Source organism: Tachyglossus aculeatus, chromosome 9 (genome assembly GCF_015852505.1).
Source record: "Tachyglossus aculeatus isolate mTacAcu1 chromosome 9, mTacAcu1.pri, whole genome shotgun sequence".
NCBI classification, from domain to species: domain Eukaryota; kingdom Metazoa; phylum Chordata; class Mammalia; order Monotremata; family Tachyglossidae; genus Tachyglossus; species Tachyglossus aculeatus.
In genome coordinates this window covers 11198306-11213767 of record NC_052074.1, presented here as the reverse complement: position 1 = coordinate 11213767, position 15462 = coordinate 11198306, and the positions used below count along the sequence as shown (strand labels likewise).

General features: G+C 44.0%; 1 protein-coding gene across 4 annotated transcripts in view; it reads left to right on the top strand.

The window, feature by feature from the left end:
• SERTAD2 (SERTA domain containing 2) overlaps positions 1–14113 on the top strand; it is a 127217-nt gene extending 113104 nt beyond the window's left edge. For 3 of the 4 annotated variants that reach the window (XM_038751171.1, XM_038751169.1, XM_038751170.1), the window contains one exon: positions 8833–14113. In XM_038751171.1, the coding sequence (XP_038607099.1) occupies positions 8837–9787 (951 nt within the window). In that variant the 5' untranslated portion in view covers positions 8833–8836 and the 3' untranslated portion in view covers positions 9788–14113. The remainder of the gene's footprint in view (positions 1–8832) is intronic. The other variant, XR_005452289.1, reaches the window with a different exon arrangement.
• Positions 14114–15462: the final 1349 nt, after the last annotated feature.

Below are 15462 nucleotides of genomic sequence, written 5' to 3'. Positions count from 1 at the left end.
AATTGGTACTTCAGAGTTGTTTGAATTCAGGTACCAAGCAGACGTTCTACTGAAAACTGTTTAAAAATTGCACCACATAGTAGAAGTAGTAGTAGTAGTGGTGGTATTTGAGCACCTAATGAATGAAGTACACTGTACTCATGCTCTTGGGAAGTAAAACAGAAACAGAAGCTTTCCTGCCCACAAGGAAATAAATCAAAATGTTCCCAAACAGTGGACTTAGAATAAATAAAAATTGATTGTTCAGTCAAGTATGCACATACATAGAAGTGCTTTGGTTGGGTATAAATAAATACATAAGTGCAAGAAGTGGCAGAAGGGTTGATAAGATTCGGGTTCTGATAATTATCAGGGAGGGTCTTGGGAAGAGGTGGGATCGGAGGAGGGGAAGGTTGAAGTTGGGCAGGTTTGGGGAAAGAAAGGAAATTCCAGGGGGGCAGGGAAGGAAAAAGCAGGGTGCAGATGGACTTGGGAGGAGTGAAGAGTGGGAACAGGAAATATTCACAGATAGGTAAAGTTGAGCAAGGTGGTGAAAGGCCTTGAAGACAGTGACAGAAATCATTGCTAGTTATGGAAGGGTTTTTAAGACAAGGGGACATGGGGTTCTAAGCTAGGTTTATCAGGAAAATGATCCAGACAGCAGTGTGGAGTATGGACTGAAGGCGGAGAGGTTGAAGGCAGAGAGGCTGGTACTTTACACAAAATAGATGCTTTACAAGTATTAATAATAATAATAATAATAATAATAATGATGATGGTGATGATATGCCCCAACAGACTTCCTGTTTATAGTGTGGAATGAAATTAAGCTATCGAACTTCATGGTTTCCCCATTTAGAAACATGTATAGCTTAATTTTAAAAGTGTCATACACAAATGGACATTTTTAACAACTTCCGGGATCTCCTTTTATCTGTACGTTAAAACAGCTATGGTAATTTTTTATGACATTTAAGTGCTTACTTTGTGCCAGGAACTGTACTAAGCACCGGGGTAGATATAAGCTAATCAGGTTGGACACAGTCCAGGTCTCACATGGGGCTTACAGTCTTAATCCCCATTTTACAGATGAGGTAACCGAGGCCCAGAGAAATTAAAGAGACTTGGCCAAAGTCACATAGCAGACAAGTGGCGGGGTTGGAATTAGAACCCAGGTCCCTCTGACCCCGAGGCCTGTGCTCTATTCACTAGGCCATGCTGCTTCTAATTCCCTTTTTTGACAACCTAGTCCATTAGAGAAAGGTTACCTGATAGCCAGGGGTTACCGTACCAAAAAATTGCATCAGGAAAATTGATCTTACCTTTGTCCGTATTTATATTTATGTCAGGGACTGGCAAAGGGAAATTGATGTATTATTATTATTATAGAAATTTTTTGAAGAAGGAGACAATGTTCATTATAAACACTAACCCATTCACACTTAAGTAATTCTTTGGCTATTGATGGGGAGTCATTATTTAGATTCTCACAGAAGCACCGAAAGGTTAAAAACTTCCCCAAAGTGTCACAAGAAGTTATTGGGCTGGGAGATGAACTCAGTTACCCTCTTTAGGGCTCCATCAACATTGGTGTTCATGCTTTAATTTCCAAGTGGAAAGACCCAAACTCTACTCTGTTTCTCTGAACAAACTATTGGAGGTTATTTATTGTTTACTGAGAAATCACTCCAGCCCTTTCCGTCTGTTTTCCTTTGCATAAAAAAAATGGTGGCCTACAGGCGTTTGGGATGTTCGTATTTTTTCATTGGTGCCTTGATGCCCCACTAAAACTCCAGCACTGATCAGTCAATCAGTAGTATTTGAGTGCTTTTCAGTGCAGAGCAATGTTGTAAGCACTTGGGAAAATACAACAAAACACAGTTGCTAGACGCATTTCCTGCCCTCAAGAAGACAGTTAAATTCATTCATTCATTCAATCGTATTTATTGAGCGCCTACTGTGTGCAGGACACTGTACTAAGTACAAATCGGCAACATATAGAGACAGTCCCTACCCAACAACGGGCTCACAGTCTAGAAGAGCTGAAAAGGTGTTCTCAACAGGATCCCTTTTGAGGTGGTGTGTGTACACTTTACTGGGAAATTTGTCTTTTGGGTTATAACTTCCCCAAAACATTGGCATTCAGAATGCACACGTTTTTGTGTGTTCAGTAACCCCCACAATTCTTCAAGACTTCTGTAGAATTACCTGAGGTCAAACTGATAGTGCTAGGAAAATGACTGTGTGGGGGAAAATCATTTGGTTCCAGGAAGCAAGAGTGTCTAGATTTCAGAATGATCAAGGGAATTCATGATCGGCGCAAGCCCAGCACCAAAGCTAGCCCCACATAAGACCTAGTGAGCCACACGCTAAAGCCTTAGTGTCCTTAAATTGAACACTGTTTTAAAAGCAAAGCTGGTTTGACTTTACCTTGACTTTGATATGAAACCAGAAAACTCCAGTTAATTCTGGAGAAGCAGCATAGCCTAGTGGATAAAGCATGGGCCCGGAAGTCAGAAGGACCTGGGTTCTAATCCTGGCTCTTCCACTTGTCTGCTGTGTGATCTTGAGCAAGTCACTTAACTTCTCTGTACCTCAATTACCCCATCTGTAAAATGGGGATTAAGGCTGTGAGACCCACATGGGACATGGACTGTGCTCCAACCCAATTAATTTGTATCTACCCCAGTACTTAGTGCAGTGAGTGGTACATAGTAAGCATTTAACAAATACCATATTAACCCCCCCAAAAAAACCCAACTGTAACAAACCTATAGGTCAGAATTCCCCAGATGGTGTTGGGATTGTGGGAAACAGCAGCTATAATAATAATAATAATGATGATGGCATTTATTAAGCGCTTACTATGTGCAAAGCACTGCCAAACTCTTGGAGCGCTTCCATTTAATTACTTTTCACAAGTATGCAAACCTTTTCCTAGGTTTAGGGTCATGTTTGCTCATGCACGACACCGACAACGGTGGCACCCCTAAAACTCAACATCACCAAGGACGCAAAATGACAGCTAAAGTGGCATATCTGAACTAGTAGTACCTCCAGTCAATGAAGGTTGTGATGCACTGGTCTAGACCACAGAAATATTTCATGGATACATAACTGGTTGGAGTATCATAGTCCAAGAATGATCACCAATGTACCCTCTCAGGATAAATCTAAGGGGTCAAAAGATGGTTTCGGTGTGGCCCTACCTGAAAACTGGAAGCAGGGGAGCAGCATAGCCCAATGGATAATGCTAACCTTCTCATTGTACCTCAATCTCGTCTGTCTTGCTGCCGACCTCTCGCCCACATCCTGTCTCTGGCCTGGAACACCCTCCCTCCGCATATTCATTCATTCAGTCGTATTTATTGAGCGTTTACTCTGTGCAGAGCACTGTACTAGGCTCTTGGGAAGTACAAATTGGCATCATATAGAGACGGTCCCTACCCAACAACAAAAAAAAACCAAGTAGATAGGTGTGTGACCTCCTCCAGGAGGCCTTCCCAGACTGAGCCCCTTCCTTCCTCTCCCCTCGTCCCCCTCTCCATCCCCCTCATCTTACCTTCTTCCCTTCCCCACAGCACCTGTATATATGTATATATGTTTGTACATATTTCTTACTCTATTTATTTTACTTGTACATATCTATTCTATTTATTTTATTTTGTTAGTATGTTTGGTTTTGTTCTCTGTCTTCCCCTTTTAGACTGTGAGCCCACTGTTGCGTAGGGACTATAATAATAATAATGATGGCATTTGTTAAGCGCTTACTATGTGCAGAGCACTGTTCTAAGCGCTGGGGGGGATACAAGGTGATCAAATTGTCCCCCGTGGGGCTCACAGTCTTAATCCCCATTTTACAGATGAGATAACTGAGGCTCAGAGAGGTTAAGTGACTTGCCCAAGGTCACACAGCAGACATGTGGCGGAGCCGGGATTCGAACCCATGACCTCTGACTCCAAAGCCCGGGCTCTTTCCACTGAACCACGCTGCTTCTCTAAGGGACTGTCTCTATATGTTGCCAACTTGTACTTCCCAAGCACTTAGTACAGTGCTCTGCACACAGTAAGTGCTCAATAAATACGAGTGATTGATTGATTGTGACTTTGGGCAAGTCACTTCACTTCTCTGGGCCTCAGTTCCCTCATCTGTAAAATGGGGATGAAGACTGTGAGCCCCACGTGGGACAACCTGATCACCTTGTATCTCCCCCAGCGCTCAGAACAGTGCTTCGTACATAGTAAGCGCTTAAGCGCTTAGTACAGTGCTCTGCACACAGCACTCAGTAATTATGATTGAATGAATGAATAAATGCCATCATTATTATTATTAGAAGGGAACTTTCTCACTGCTCCAGTGCTTCTCACTGGAGCCTCGCTGGCGTTCAGTACAGTGCCTGGCACAGAGCAAGCGCTTAAGAAAGAAGCTCAGAGAAGCAGCCTGGCTTAGTGGAAAGAGCCCGGGCTTGGGAGCCAGAGGTCATGGGCTCCAATCCCGGCTCCGCCGCTTGTCCACTGGGTGACCTTGGGCAAGCCCCTTCACTTCTCTGGGCCTCAGTTCCCCCTTCTGCAAAATGGGGATGAAGACTGTGAGCCCCCCTGTGGGACAACCTGATCACCTTGTAACCTCCCCAGCGCTTGGAACAGTGCTTTGCACATAGTAAGCGCTTGATAAATGCCATCAACATTATTATTTTTCTCTGGGCCTCAGTGACCTCGTCTGCAAAATGGGGGAGAAGACTGTGAGCCCCACGTGGGACAACTTGATGACCTTGGATCCCCCCCAACTCCAGTGCTTAAAACAGTGCTTGGCACCAAGTAAGGGCTCAACAAATACCAACATTAATTAAGAAATAGGGCAATGAGAAAGAGAGGGAAAGCGCGACCGCGTGCCCGCTACCTGCCAGCGCTGCCCCGCTCTGTCGGCCGCCTCCTCAACAGATAATTGCTCTCCCCTACTTCAAAGCCTTATTGAAGGCACTTCTCCTCCAAGAAGTCTTCCCTGATTAATCCCTCCTCTCTTCTTCCACTCCCTTTTGTGTCAACCTGACTTGCTCCCTTCATTCATCCTCCCTCCAATCTGTAATGTATTTATTTATTTATGTGTGTATGTTAATGTCTGTCTCCCCCTCTAGACTATAAGCTAGTTGTGGGCAGGGAATGTGTCTGTTATTATATTGTACTCTCCCAAGCCTGTAGTACAGTGATTTGCTCACAGAAAGTGCTCAATAAATATGATTTATGAATAGCACACAGGCCTGGGAATCAGTTCCTCCTCCGCCACTTGTCTGGGCAAGTCACTTAACTTCTTAGTGTCTATTACCTCACCTGTAAAATGGGGATTATTAGTGTGAGCCCAATGGGGGACAAGGGACTGTGTCCAACCTGATTAGCTTGTATCTACCCCAGCGCTTAGAACAGTGCTTGGCGTTTAAAAAATCCAATTAGTAGTATTATTGTGACTGGAAATTGGACTGATGTTATCAGTCAGTCAATCAATGGTGTGAACTGAGTGCTTACTTTGGGAAGAACACTATACTGACTGCTTGGGAGAGTCCAGTATAGTTGGTAAGTATGTACCCTGTTCTCAAGGAGCTTACAGTCTAAGCTATTTTGAGGTGCTTTCAAGTAATGGCCTTAATTGTGTTGTCTGTTCTGCAAGAGAGAAGCCTTTTCTCCTCTCTGCAAGAGATAATAGGTGTGCTTATGAAATTTGCTAGTGTTCCCAATCTAGGATCCAGGTGAGCTGTGGTTAGCATCTTGGAGCATAGGATTGAAATGGAAAAAGAAGCTGGAAAAATGGACAGAAGTCAAAAGTATGAAATTCAGTGGGCGGGGAGGTGGGGTGGGGGGATAAACCTGTGCACTACAGAAGTTCATGATGAGGACTGTTTGTTAATGAGAGAAGTTCCTGAGTTCAGAGTTGACCATACATTGAATATATTGTTAAGAAATCATACCGAGTTATATAAAAGAAATGAAACATTAGAAGAACTATTAGATTAATCTTTCCACCACGGGGATGACTTGGACTTAAGTCCACTGTCCAGAGTGGGGACCCGCAATTTACGAGGGATGTGAAGAGGTTGAAGGGGCTTCGAAAGAGAGTCACATGATTACAGAGTTAAAAACTATTTAGGTCTTCTATAAAGATTGGCGTTCCACCATCGAGACCAAGTGATATTATTCCCCCCACCCCCAACCCCCACTGCTACCTGTACGTAGCTGGACTTTCTCAAGATGTGGGAAATCCCAGGCAAATAAGCTCCACTCCCTCCCATCCCTACCAAGGTGATACAGGCCCAGGATCCAGCTAATAAACTCCTTGATGGATGGAACAGAGTGAATGGAAAGTTTGATCGGTACAAGTAAGAGTTTCCTGACAGGAGTGAGCGGGAAACCTCGGACTAGTTTACCAAAGGAGGTTGTAGAAACAGGCTGGAGTCTCATCTGCCCAAGATCCTTTAGTGTAGTCCTGCTGAAGCCCGGGGAATGTCCCAGTAACTTCCCAAGGGACCTTCCAGTCCTGCCATTTTGTGTTGTGGCTTCTCGCCTCTCTAAGGAAAATCTACTTTGCTCAAGGAGGAAGTACAAGGGCAACGCAGCTGCTCGTGAACTGTGTGTGACTGTACCCAGGGTGCCTCATTTTGGTAAGGAATGCCCCAAGTTCACTGTTCCAAACACATGTTTACAACCAGAGATTCAGTTGTTGAAGTGTAGCCAGTTGAACTCAGATCCTAAATGCGCAAGACGTAAGTGAGCCAAGAGAAAACTTGGGCCGAATACCACAGATTCTTCCATTAGACTCTGGCGCGGTCTTCCAAGTGAAGCTATAGGAGTTGTCAGGGACTTCGCTGCAAGCAAGCAAACAAAGGTCCTGAGAATGATGAGGGAACTAGTTGGCTTGTGGTGAGAGGTATAATACTAATTATTACAATATCTTTCCTTCCTCTGTTACAATTCAGTATTTGCATATAGTATTACCGTCCACTTTTTAAAATTCCCACCAGTTGTGAAGCTTAATTTCCCTTTGACCATCTACCACTCAGTAACACTCAGCCTAGAATAGTCGTCCTCACTGTCGTCACCATCAACTACATTTATCAAGCATCCCCAGGGTGACAGCACTGTACTAGGCACTTGGAGAATGAACAGGGGATGTCAAAGACCCAATTCCTCCCCCTTGAAGAGCTTTCACTCTAAAGGGAGAGAGGCAGGAATTGAGGCATAAAGCAGACAAATAAGTAACAAGGTGCAAACGGTAGAATGTCCCTTAATTCCCTAGCAGCCTTGTATTCAAAACATGCAGTTAAAACGGGTAGGGGAAGAACTAGGTGAAGGTGCAAATAACATAAGTAACCTACTAGATTGATTGTAAGCTACTCGAGGGCAGGGACTGTATCCATTATCTCTAGTGTACTACAGTGCATTTCATGGAGTAAGCAATCTGTAAATGCTGTTGATTGATGATCAATACGGTGGGGAGGAATCAAACAAGAAATGCCTCATAGAAGAGGTGACTTTTTCAAAAGGATTTGAGGGAGGAAAGGGAAGAGTGGTATTTGCTGCCCTGCACGTAGTAAGCACTCAATAAATACGCTTGATTTGCTAGAGCTACACCCTTTTCCCTAGACAGTTGCTCTGCACTGCCCAGTTGGATTCCAAGCCATCCCCCAACTACTGGCTTGTCTGTACCCCTCTCCTTTCCATTCCCATGTACGGTTGAGCTTTTGACTGTGTATGTGTACACACACAAGTACATTCAGTTCTCTTGCGACACGCAGGTTATATTGCTGCAGATCACTGCGTTAGGGGAAAAAAACGTTAAGCACGCGGTCGACTGGTGCCAAACACACGTGCGCCACTGTTTCATCCAACATCACGTCCTATCCAGACGGACATACGTTTCCCCATTCCCTAACAGCATTCCGTGTCAAATGTATCGAGGGAAAGCACTTCGGGGAAGAACAGGGATTTCGTTCTCGAAAAACAATCATTGGGGTATTTTTCTTTGGGGTTTATTTTGTAAAATAAAATGTCTACAGAGAGAGGGAGAGAGAAGGAGACCTGTATGATAATTTTAGGTTTGAGAATTTAAGCACAGAAGTTGGAAACTTGGAGTTATGGTTTCTATGGCAACTGTAACTTGGCCGTGTTGTGCGCATTTCCCAAGACATACATTCAACAGACTAGCCAGTAATAAAAATTGCTTTGTGTGCATATGGGAAGTCAGTTGCATGAATTTCACAAGTCTTTTACTTCTCGATTATCCGCCGAGGCACTGCGGCCTTTTAAGTGTCTGTCTTTCACGTTAGATCAACGTCATGTATGCACCGGAGCCAGGCGTGCTGCGAAATGTTTGATCTGATGTCTTAGTAGCTTAATTTGTGAACATAGGCATCCTGCCATTGGGTCAGAACTGTCCTTTATTTCAGTCCAAAATTCCAGCTCCGATGGTGGCTCCTAAAATGTGTGGAGGAACTAGGTGATGGTTCCTTCCTTGTCATCATTTTATCTGAATGTTTAGGGATTTCCAGATAACTTGCCAGACCCTTCCTCTCCATATCCCTAGCCAAAGTTCCCCCGTAAGTAACCCCTTAAAAATTCATCTGTGAATTTCTCCAAACCTCTCCTGGCCTCTGGACCGGACCGAGGGCAGGGAGCTTGTCTGCCACCTCTGTGGTATATTGTTTTCTTCTGAGCCCTTAGAACGGAGCTTTGCCTAGAGTAAGTACCCTAAGCGCCAACGATTGACTGATTGGCCCCAGTGACGTTCCGATTAAAGAATCCCTTTTTAAAGTGATAATAATTTCATCGAATTTTTCTTCCTTCCTTCCTTCATCTCGTCCGCAGATATATGTTGGGTAAAGGAGGAAAACGGAAGTTTGATGAGCATGAAGATGGGCTGGAAGGCAAAGTGGTGTCTCCCACTGACGGTCCATCTAAGGTGTCGTACACCTTACAGCGCCAGACTATCTTCAACATTTCCCTTATGAAACTGTATAACCACAGGCCACTGACAGAGCCGAGCTTGCAAAAGACGGTTTTAATTAACAACATGTTGAGGCGAATCCAAGAGGAGCTCAAACAGGAAGGCAGCTTAAGGCCCGTGTTCATCACCACTTCCCAGCCTCCCGACACCCTCGGTGACAATTACCGGGAGGCCCAGCCTGCTTTCAGCCATCTCGTCTCGCCGGCGGCTCACCCCACCGACTCGGTCAGCACTACACCGTTGGAGTCCTGCCTCACTCCGGCCTCTCTGCTGGAGGATGACACGTTTTGCACTTCCCAGGCCGTCGAACCCGGCGGCCCCACCAAACTCCCCCCTCCGACTATCCAACCCGTAAAGGACAGTTTCTCCTCGGCCTTGGACGAAATTGAGGAGCTCTGTCCACCACCTACCTCCACTGAGGCAGTAGCAGCAGCCGTAGCAGCCACAGACAGCTCTAAAGAGAACTCCAGCGGGTCGAACGCTCAAAAGTCGGAGGGAGTCCAAGAGAGCCGAACAGGTGGTGACCCCAAGCTGATGGACTCTCTCCCCGGCAACTTCGAGATAACCACGTCCACGGGTTTTCTCACGGACTTGACCCTGGATGACATCCTCTTCGCCGACATCGACACGTCGATGTATGATTTCGACCCCTGCACCCCCGCTACCGGGGCTGCCTCCAAAATGGCTCCGGTGTCGGCGGACGACCTCCTCAAGACTTTAGCCCCTTATAGCAGTCAGCCAGTCACCCCAAATCAGCCTTTCAAAATGGACCTGACCGAACTGGATCATATAATGGAGGTGCTCGTTGGGTCGTAAAGCCGACGGAACCTAGCAACTTTTTTATGTCCCAGTATACCCACTCGGAAGTGTTTTTTTCCACCCCCTGCGGATTCACAGCACTGTGCATGCGTCCTTGCTTGCCTTTGTCACAGAAAAGGATCACACTAGTTTTTGCTTCAAGCAGAGTTGGAGTGCCTTCATCCACGTACGGCCACTTCTGGCGATTGGAAGTGGTTCCTCAAGGAAGACCTGGATCTCCTGGGAGAGCAAAGAAAAACGTATTGATGATATATTACTATGTTGTTGACACACATACACACACACGAAACAAATATTGGGATTGTAAAAGCGAAGCACAAGGATTAAGTTGGGGAAAGCTGTAAATTGCATGTGCATATCTGTCTATTTTTTCTATAAGTTTTATTGCAAGAGGTAAAAAAAAAAAAATTATTATTTAGATAATCTCAGTACCTTTTTTGGCATTTTAGCCCTGTATAGGTTGACTTTAGCAATTCAGCCGTTCAGAGGCATTAGCTACTCCTCTAAGTGTTGCATTTACATGGCTGTTAGAAACTGCTGCCCAAATTTATTTTATATTTTTGTACAGATTCTGCAGTTTATGATATTGTTTTTCTAAAAACAGATGCTGTTTATACACACACAAAAAAAAATAGCTATTTTGATAGGATTTGCTCACATAGTTCCTGCATACTTCAGACGTACAAGGTGCGCTTGTACTTTTATACAGAGTTGTAATGTTTTATATGTGTATGGTGCAAAGAGAAAATTGGATCAAATTAATCTGCAGTTGATCTCCCTGAATGCAAACACACCCAAAAAGTGCTTTGAAGAAAGGGCCGGGGAAAATTACACCCAAGTTTCACAAGGACTGACCCCCCCCACCCCCCGGTATCTCTAAACACCTGTGCACTACTGTGATTTCTAAACCTAGAGCCATGTCTACTCACAAAACACGTGTTAAGCGGTTGGCAGGAAACAGCAGTGAAACTTGGGTTTTAGGTGATGGTTCTTTGTGGCTTTCTCTTTTGAGGCGAAGGCTACCGAAAAAAAACTAGGGCCTCACGCGTGCCCAGCTGTGTTTTCAATTTTTTTAAAAATCCCAGATGCTCCGTTTTTAACCTCCGATTTCCTTTGTTTCGCAAAATTCGTTAGCGGGGTTGCCACAAGTTCAGCATTACGTCCGAACTGGATTGGGTGGCAGGCGGCCATTCTACGAAATTGAACTACCTGTTTCAATGATAGAGGTTGTTTTATTTTTAAAAGGCAGACCCAGTGTTTTCTTAATGATCTTTCTGTTCAGTTTTTACGCGCCCTTTCTTGAAGCATTTTTTCACTCTATAGGCAAGTGCTGAAAACAGCATCTTCAGTATTACTGCAGTGAAGCTCATCTCTTACCTGCACTGGATGGACTCTTACTTAAATATCCATTGCCGTTGAAACTGGAGTTAGTCGCGTTACATCCTTTGGCATCTCCAAATCTGGTTGGTCTCTTGTATCAACTGTGTTAACTAACTGCTTTACACTTTATAAGCCTGTTTTACAATGAATATACAGACACAGCTTTCTATGCATGTTTCCCCCATAACACCTGAGAAGTCTTTTGTTACTGCACCAATAGCATTTTTATTCGTTGTGGTGTACATCTGATTTTTAAATGTTTGCAATGTATCATGCCTGTCGCCGAAACCGTAATGGCATTTTTTTTTTTTTTTTTTTAATGGTACTTTAGCTGTTGAGTGCAGGTTACAACCTATATTGTTGAAATGCATATGGCTTCTTTAGGAATAACTTTTATATTTATTTAAGAAAGTTTAAATTATGTTTTATGTCATTTGACGATATTCAGTCAATTCTGCTCACTTCTTGCCATGGATAAAATTGGGTCTTTTCTGCCTATTGAAAAAGGCACTTTAACCAGGCCATAGACTATTTTATATATTTATATGATGCACATGACAAAGCAAATAAATTCGTGATGAAGGAACTGCTCATCTAAGCAGAAGGCTCGTGTTCGTGTAAGATGATTAAATCCTTCCAGATCCTAATTTACTTTCTACCACCTTTAGTGTGTTTTTTTTTTAAAAAGGATGATTGTCAACTCAGTGAAGCAGCAAGAAACTGATGGAGCTGCTATTGTTCTCTTGCAAGGGACCTTAACATTGCTAACTTTTTTTAGATACTGCGAACAGATCTGACATTAACCTTTGGGAGCATGGGGGACCATTTTCAGCTGAGAGTTGGCAAGGGAGAGGCGAGAGGGATTGGCTTTATTTGGAATTCAGTGTCAGTATGATTATTATTCATTCCGGAGCTTCCATTCCTGGTAGAAGAACAATTCTGCCCCAGACTCCATGATTTTTACAAACGTAGGTGTCGGAAAACTGCAGCCTCCTGCTCAAAACACACACACACACACGCATATCACGCACACTAGTGTTGATTGTTCAGGATAACAATATGGCAAGCGATCGATTTACCATTGTTACGGCAGATTTACAGTAACTTAGAATGACTGCACTTTCGTTGGATTAGCAAATTGTGTATTTAAACAAGTACCATATGTTAGGCAGCAGTTCAAATAAGCGCCATTTTCAGAGCAGAGGAGCGTTGTCTAAAAGTTATTCTTTGCATTTTTTTTTTGCAAGACAGTAAAAAAAAAAAAATGTAATCCTCTCAACTCCCTTGCTGTAAATTCTTGGCCGTTGAAGCCTTGTGAGTAAGAAAGTAAAACGTCAAGGTGATCCATTTTAAAAAAGGACATAACGAGCGTCTCTTTTTTCTTTTTCTTTTTTTAAAAAAAAAAAACGATGTAGTAAAATGGAGTAAATCTTATTGTGGCTTCAAACACCCTCCCTCACCTTCCCCAAGTCTGCGGAGGGACCTGCTTTGGGAGTTCAGTTCTACAGCAGGAACCATTTCCGTTCGCGGTGCGGACATCGAGGAAACGCGGCCGAGTCCGAGTGGCACATCCACGCTGGGCAGGGAGGGGAGTAGAGTGACACTGATGTGCAATGAAGTGACAAGACGAGAGCAGAATAAAAGAGCTTTGGAGTTGAAGTGATTTTTTTTTTCATAAGTTATTTATTCCTTTTTTTTCCTTTGTAAATATATTTATTTTATTGTGAAGCTAACAACATCTGGATTGTAACATGTACAGAATGTATGGTAGGAATGTATTCTCTTGTAGGAATGTAAATCTGTATTAAAAGGGGATCGGAGCCAGACTCATGGAAAATGAACTGAGTTCTTTTCATGGTATGCACGGTTCACATTCGTTTTTACTCTCTTTTCTAATGTGGGTCTGTATGAAATATGCAAAAAAGTATGGATGAGGCTGGAGATGGTTTCCCCCAAACCGTTGTGAAAAATCAGGGCTCTGAAAGTGACTTTTTTAGGCAAGGTCCTGTATTAAGGAGAGTGTAACCACAGTCACCGTCTCGGTCGTGGAAAAGAATCAAAAACAAGCCCAAAGGCTCCACTATACTTGAGTGTATTTATTATTCTCGTTGGTCCAAGCGTTTAAACACCACAGCCCGGAGTGTCGTCACTGTCCCAAGCTGCGGTGTAGAAAATGCGATTAATCAACAAACCCATTTCACAGGACGGAGGCGTTTAAAGTTTAAATTTCATAATCGCCGTGGAGCACAAGGGAAGAGGGAATCAATGGAGCGAAAACCTTCCTTAAATGAATGATGTGAAGTACAAACTACCTTGTGCGGCAATTGCGTCTCTTCTGCTGTATGTTACTAGCCTAAATTGCTTAAATCTCGATGTTGTGGATCAGACCTTTCCACGTTCTGAAAAAAATGGAGTTAAATTAAAGATGTTCCGGTGAAAAATGGTTAATTCCCTGCCACTGTTGCGCAATTGATCTTGAAGAGGTTTTCGTATCCTGTTTCTGTACCAGTTGCTTTCAGTACTTCTGAGAATTAGACCGAACGTTACTTGAAAATGAGCAAGTTTTAATTCATTTTGGCTGGAAAGAAAGCTAACAAATTCTGGGATGCTTTTGGGAAAAAGGGGGGGAAAAATGGGAAGAGAAACGTAATCCATACGTGTAAACAGCAAAAGATTCTGGAAAAGGTGTAAATAGTGTGAAATGTTCAGTGCATGGTTGTTGAGGAGGGCTTGTTGTTGTCAAAAAGAGGCTGTAATTTTTCCCCCACAGACCTTAGAGCTGTGCCTTTTCTATGCAATATTACAGACATATACATCTGAAACCAGACTACTGTATTCACATGTAGGTATGGGCTGTAATCAAAACAATTGGACAAATGTACATGGAAATGAGCAGTCTTTTGTAGTTTTATATTATACAATAAACAGTTAAAAGATTGAAAAGGGGCCTGTTCGGAGTTCTTTTGTTCTGTTCCTTCTCCCTCAGTTAAGTGTGAGGAAGAAAGGACTCAAGATCCTGAAAAAGTCAGTGACTTTCCTCCCCCTCTCCCCCCTTTGGTGGGACCAGAAAATTAAAATGGAATAAAATTATCTGAAAACCAAAACTCCTTTTCTTACTGGCTTTGCGAGCATCAATTTTAAAATAGCAGCCAAGCTGATTTACAACTTTCAACCGAAACAAATGGTGACCGGCCCGAGTAGGGGGTGGGAGAAGGGAAAGGGGGAAACCCAAGGCCTTTCGGCCCCACAGGGACACAAATCATTCAGTTGTATACAAATGATTTTTAACACTTATGGTTTAGTCTATACTTTCAACAGTCCGAATTCCTGAACTCAATAATGTCATTTCCCCTGGCCACCAACCCACCCCCACTTCATCATCATCATCAATCGTATTTATTGAGCGCTTACTATGTGCAGAGCACTGTACTAAGCGCTTGGGAAGTACAAATTGGCAACATATAGAGACAGTCCCTACCCAACAGTGGGCTCACAGTCTAAAAGTGTCTAAAAACACAAACACTTCTGTTTGTGACCTCGAATTTCCCTTGAGGATTTCATCTCAAGTTGGGGGGGGCTTGGTGTAATAGCACCCCCATCGCTTCCCAATTCCCTCATCTGTAAAATGGGGATTAGGACTGTGAGCCCCATGTGGGACAACCTGAACGCCTTGTAACCTCCCCAGTGCTTAGAACTGGGCTTTGCACATAGTAAGCGCTTAATAAATGCCATTATTATTAAGTGGGTAGCGGGGGTGGTCTGAGGGAAGACTGTCCTTGCGGATGGCGGAGGTGAACCAGTGGCTCTACCCCTTCCTTGCTGTGGGAACTTGGGTAAATCACTTCTTGGGCCTCAGTTTCCTTTTCTATAATGTGGGGATTCAACACCTGTTCTCCACACAGCCCCGTGTAGGATGGGGATTGTTTCAGACTTGGTTACTTTGTGTCTACCCGAGTGCATGGGCCATAGTAGCACGATTCCTATAATTATATACCTCACGCAGTCCCTCTTCGGGAGGCTTTCTTACCGTGAGTAGCCCAGGTGAGGACGGAGGTTCAAATGCCAGGAGGGCCAAGGACGCGGGCTTCAGCAGGACAGCAAAGCAACGAGTTTTCCATTTTGGCTGCTGCGCTCCGGCTCGTGTTTCCCGGGTGGCGGCTGAGGATGGCGGGTCGCTCCGTCGAGAGAGTCCGCGGCAGCGCTCCGGCCCAGCTGGGATTTAGTGGCTGCCGCTCAGCAGTGGTGATCGCCAGCTGCAGGATTGCAGGAGCCCAAAAAATCCTGGAGGCTTT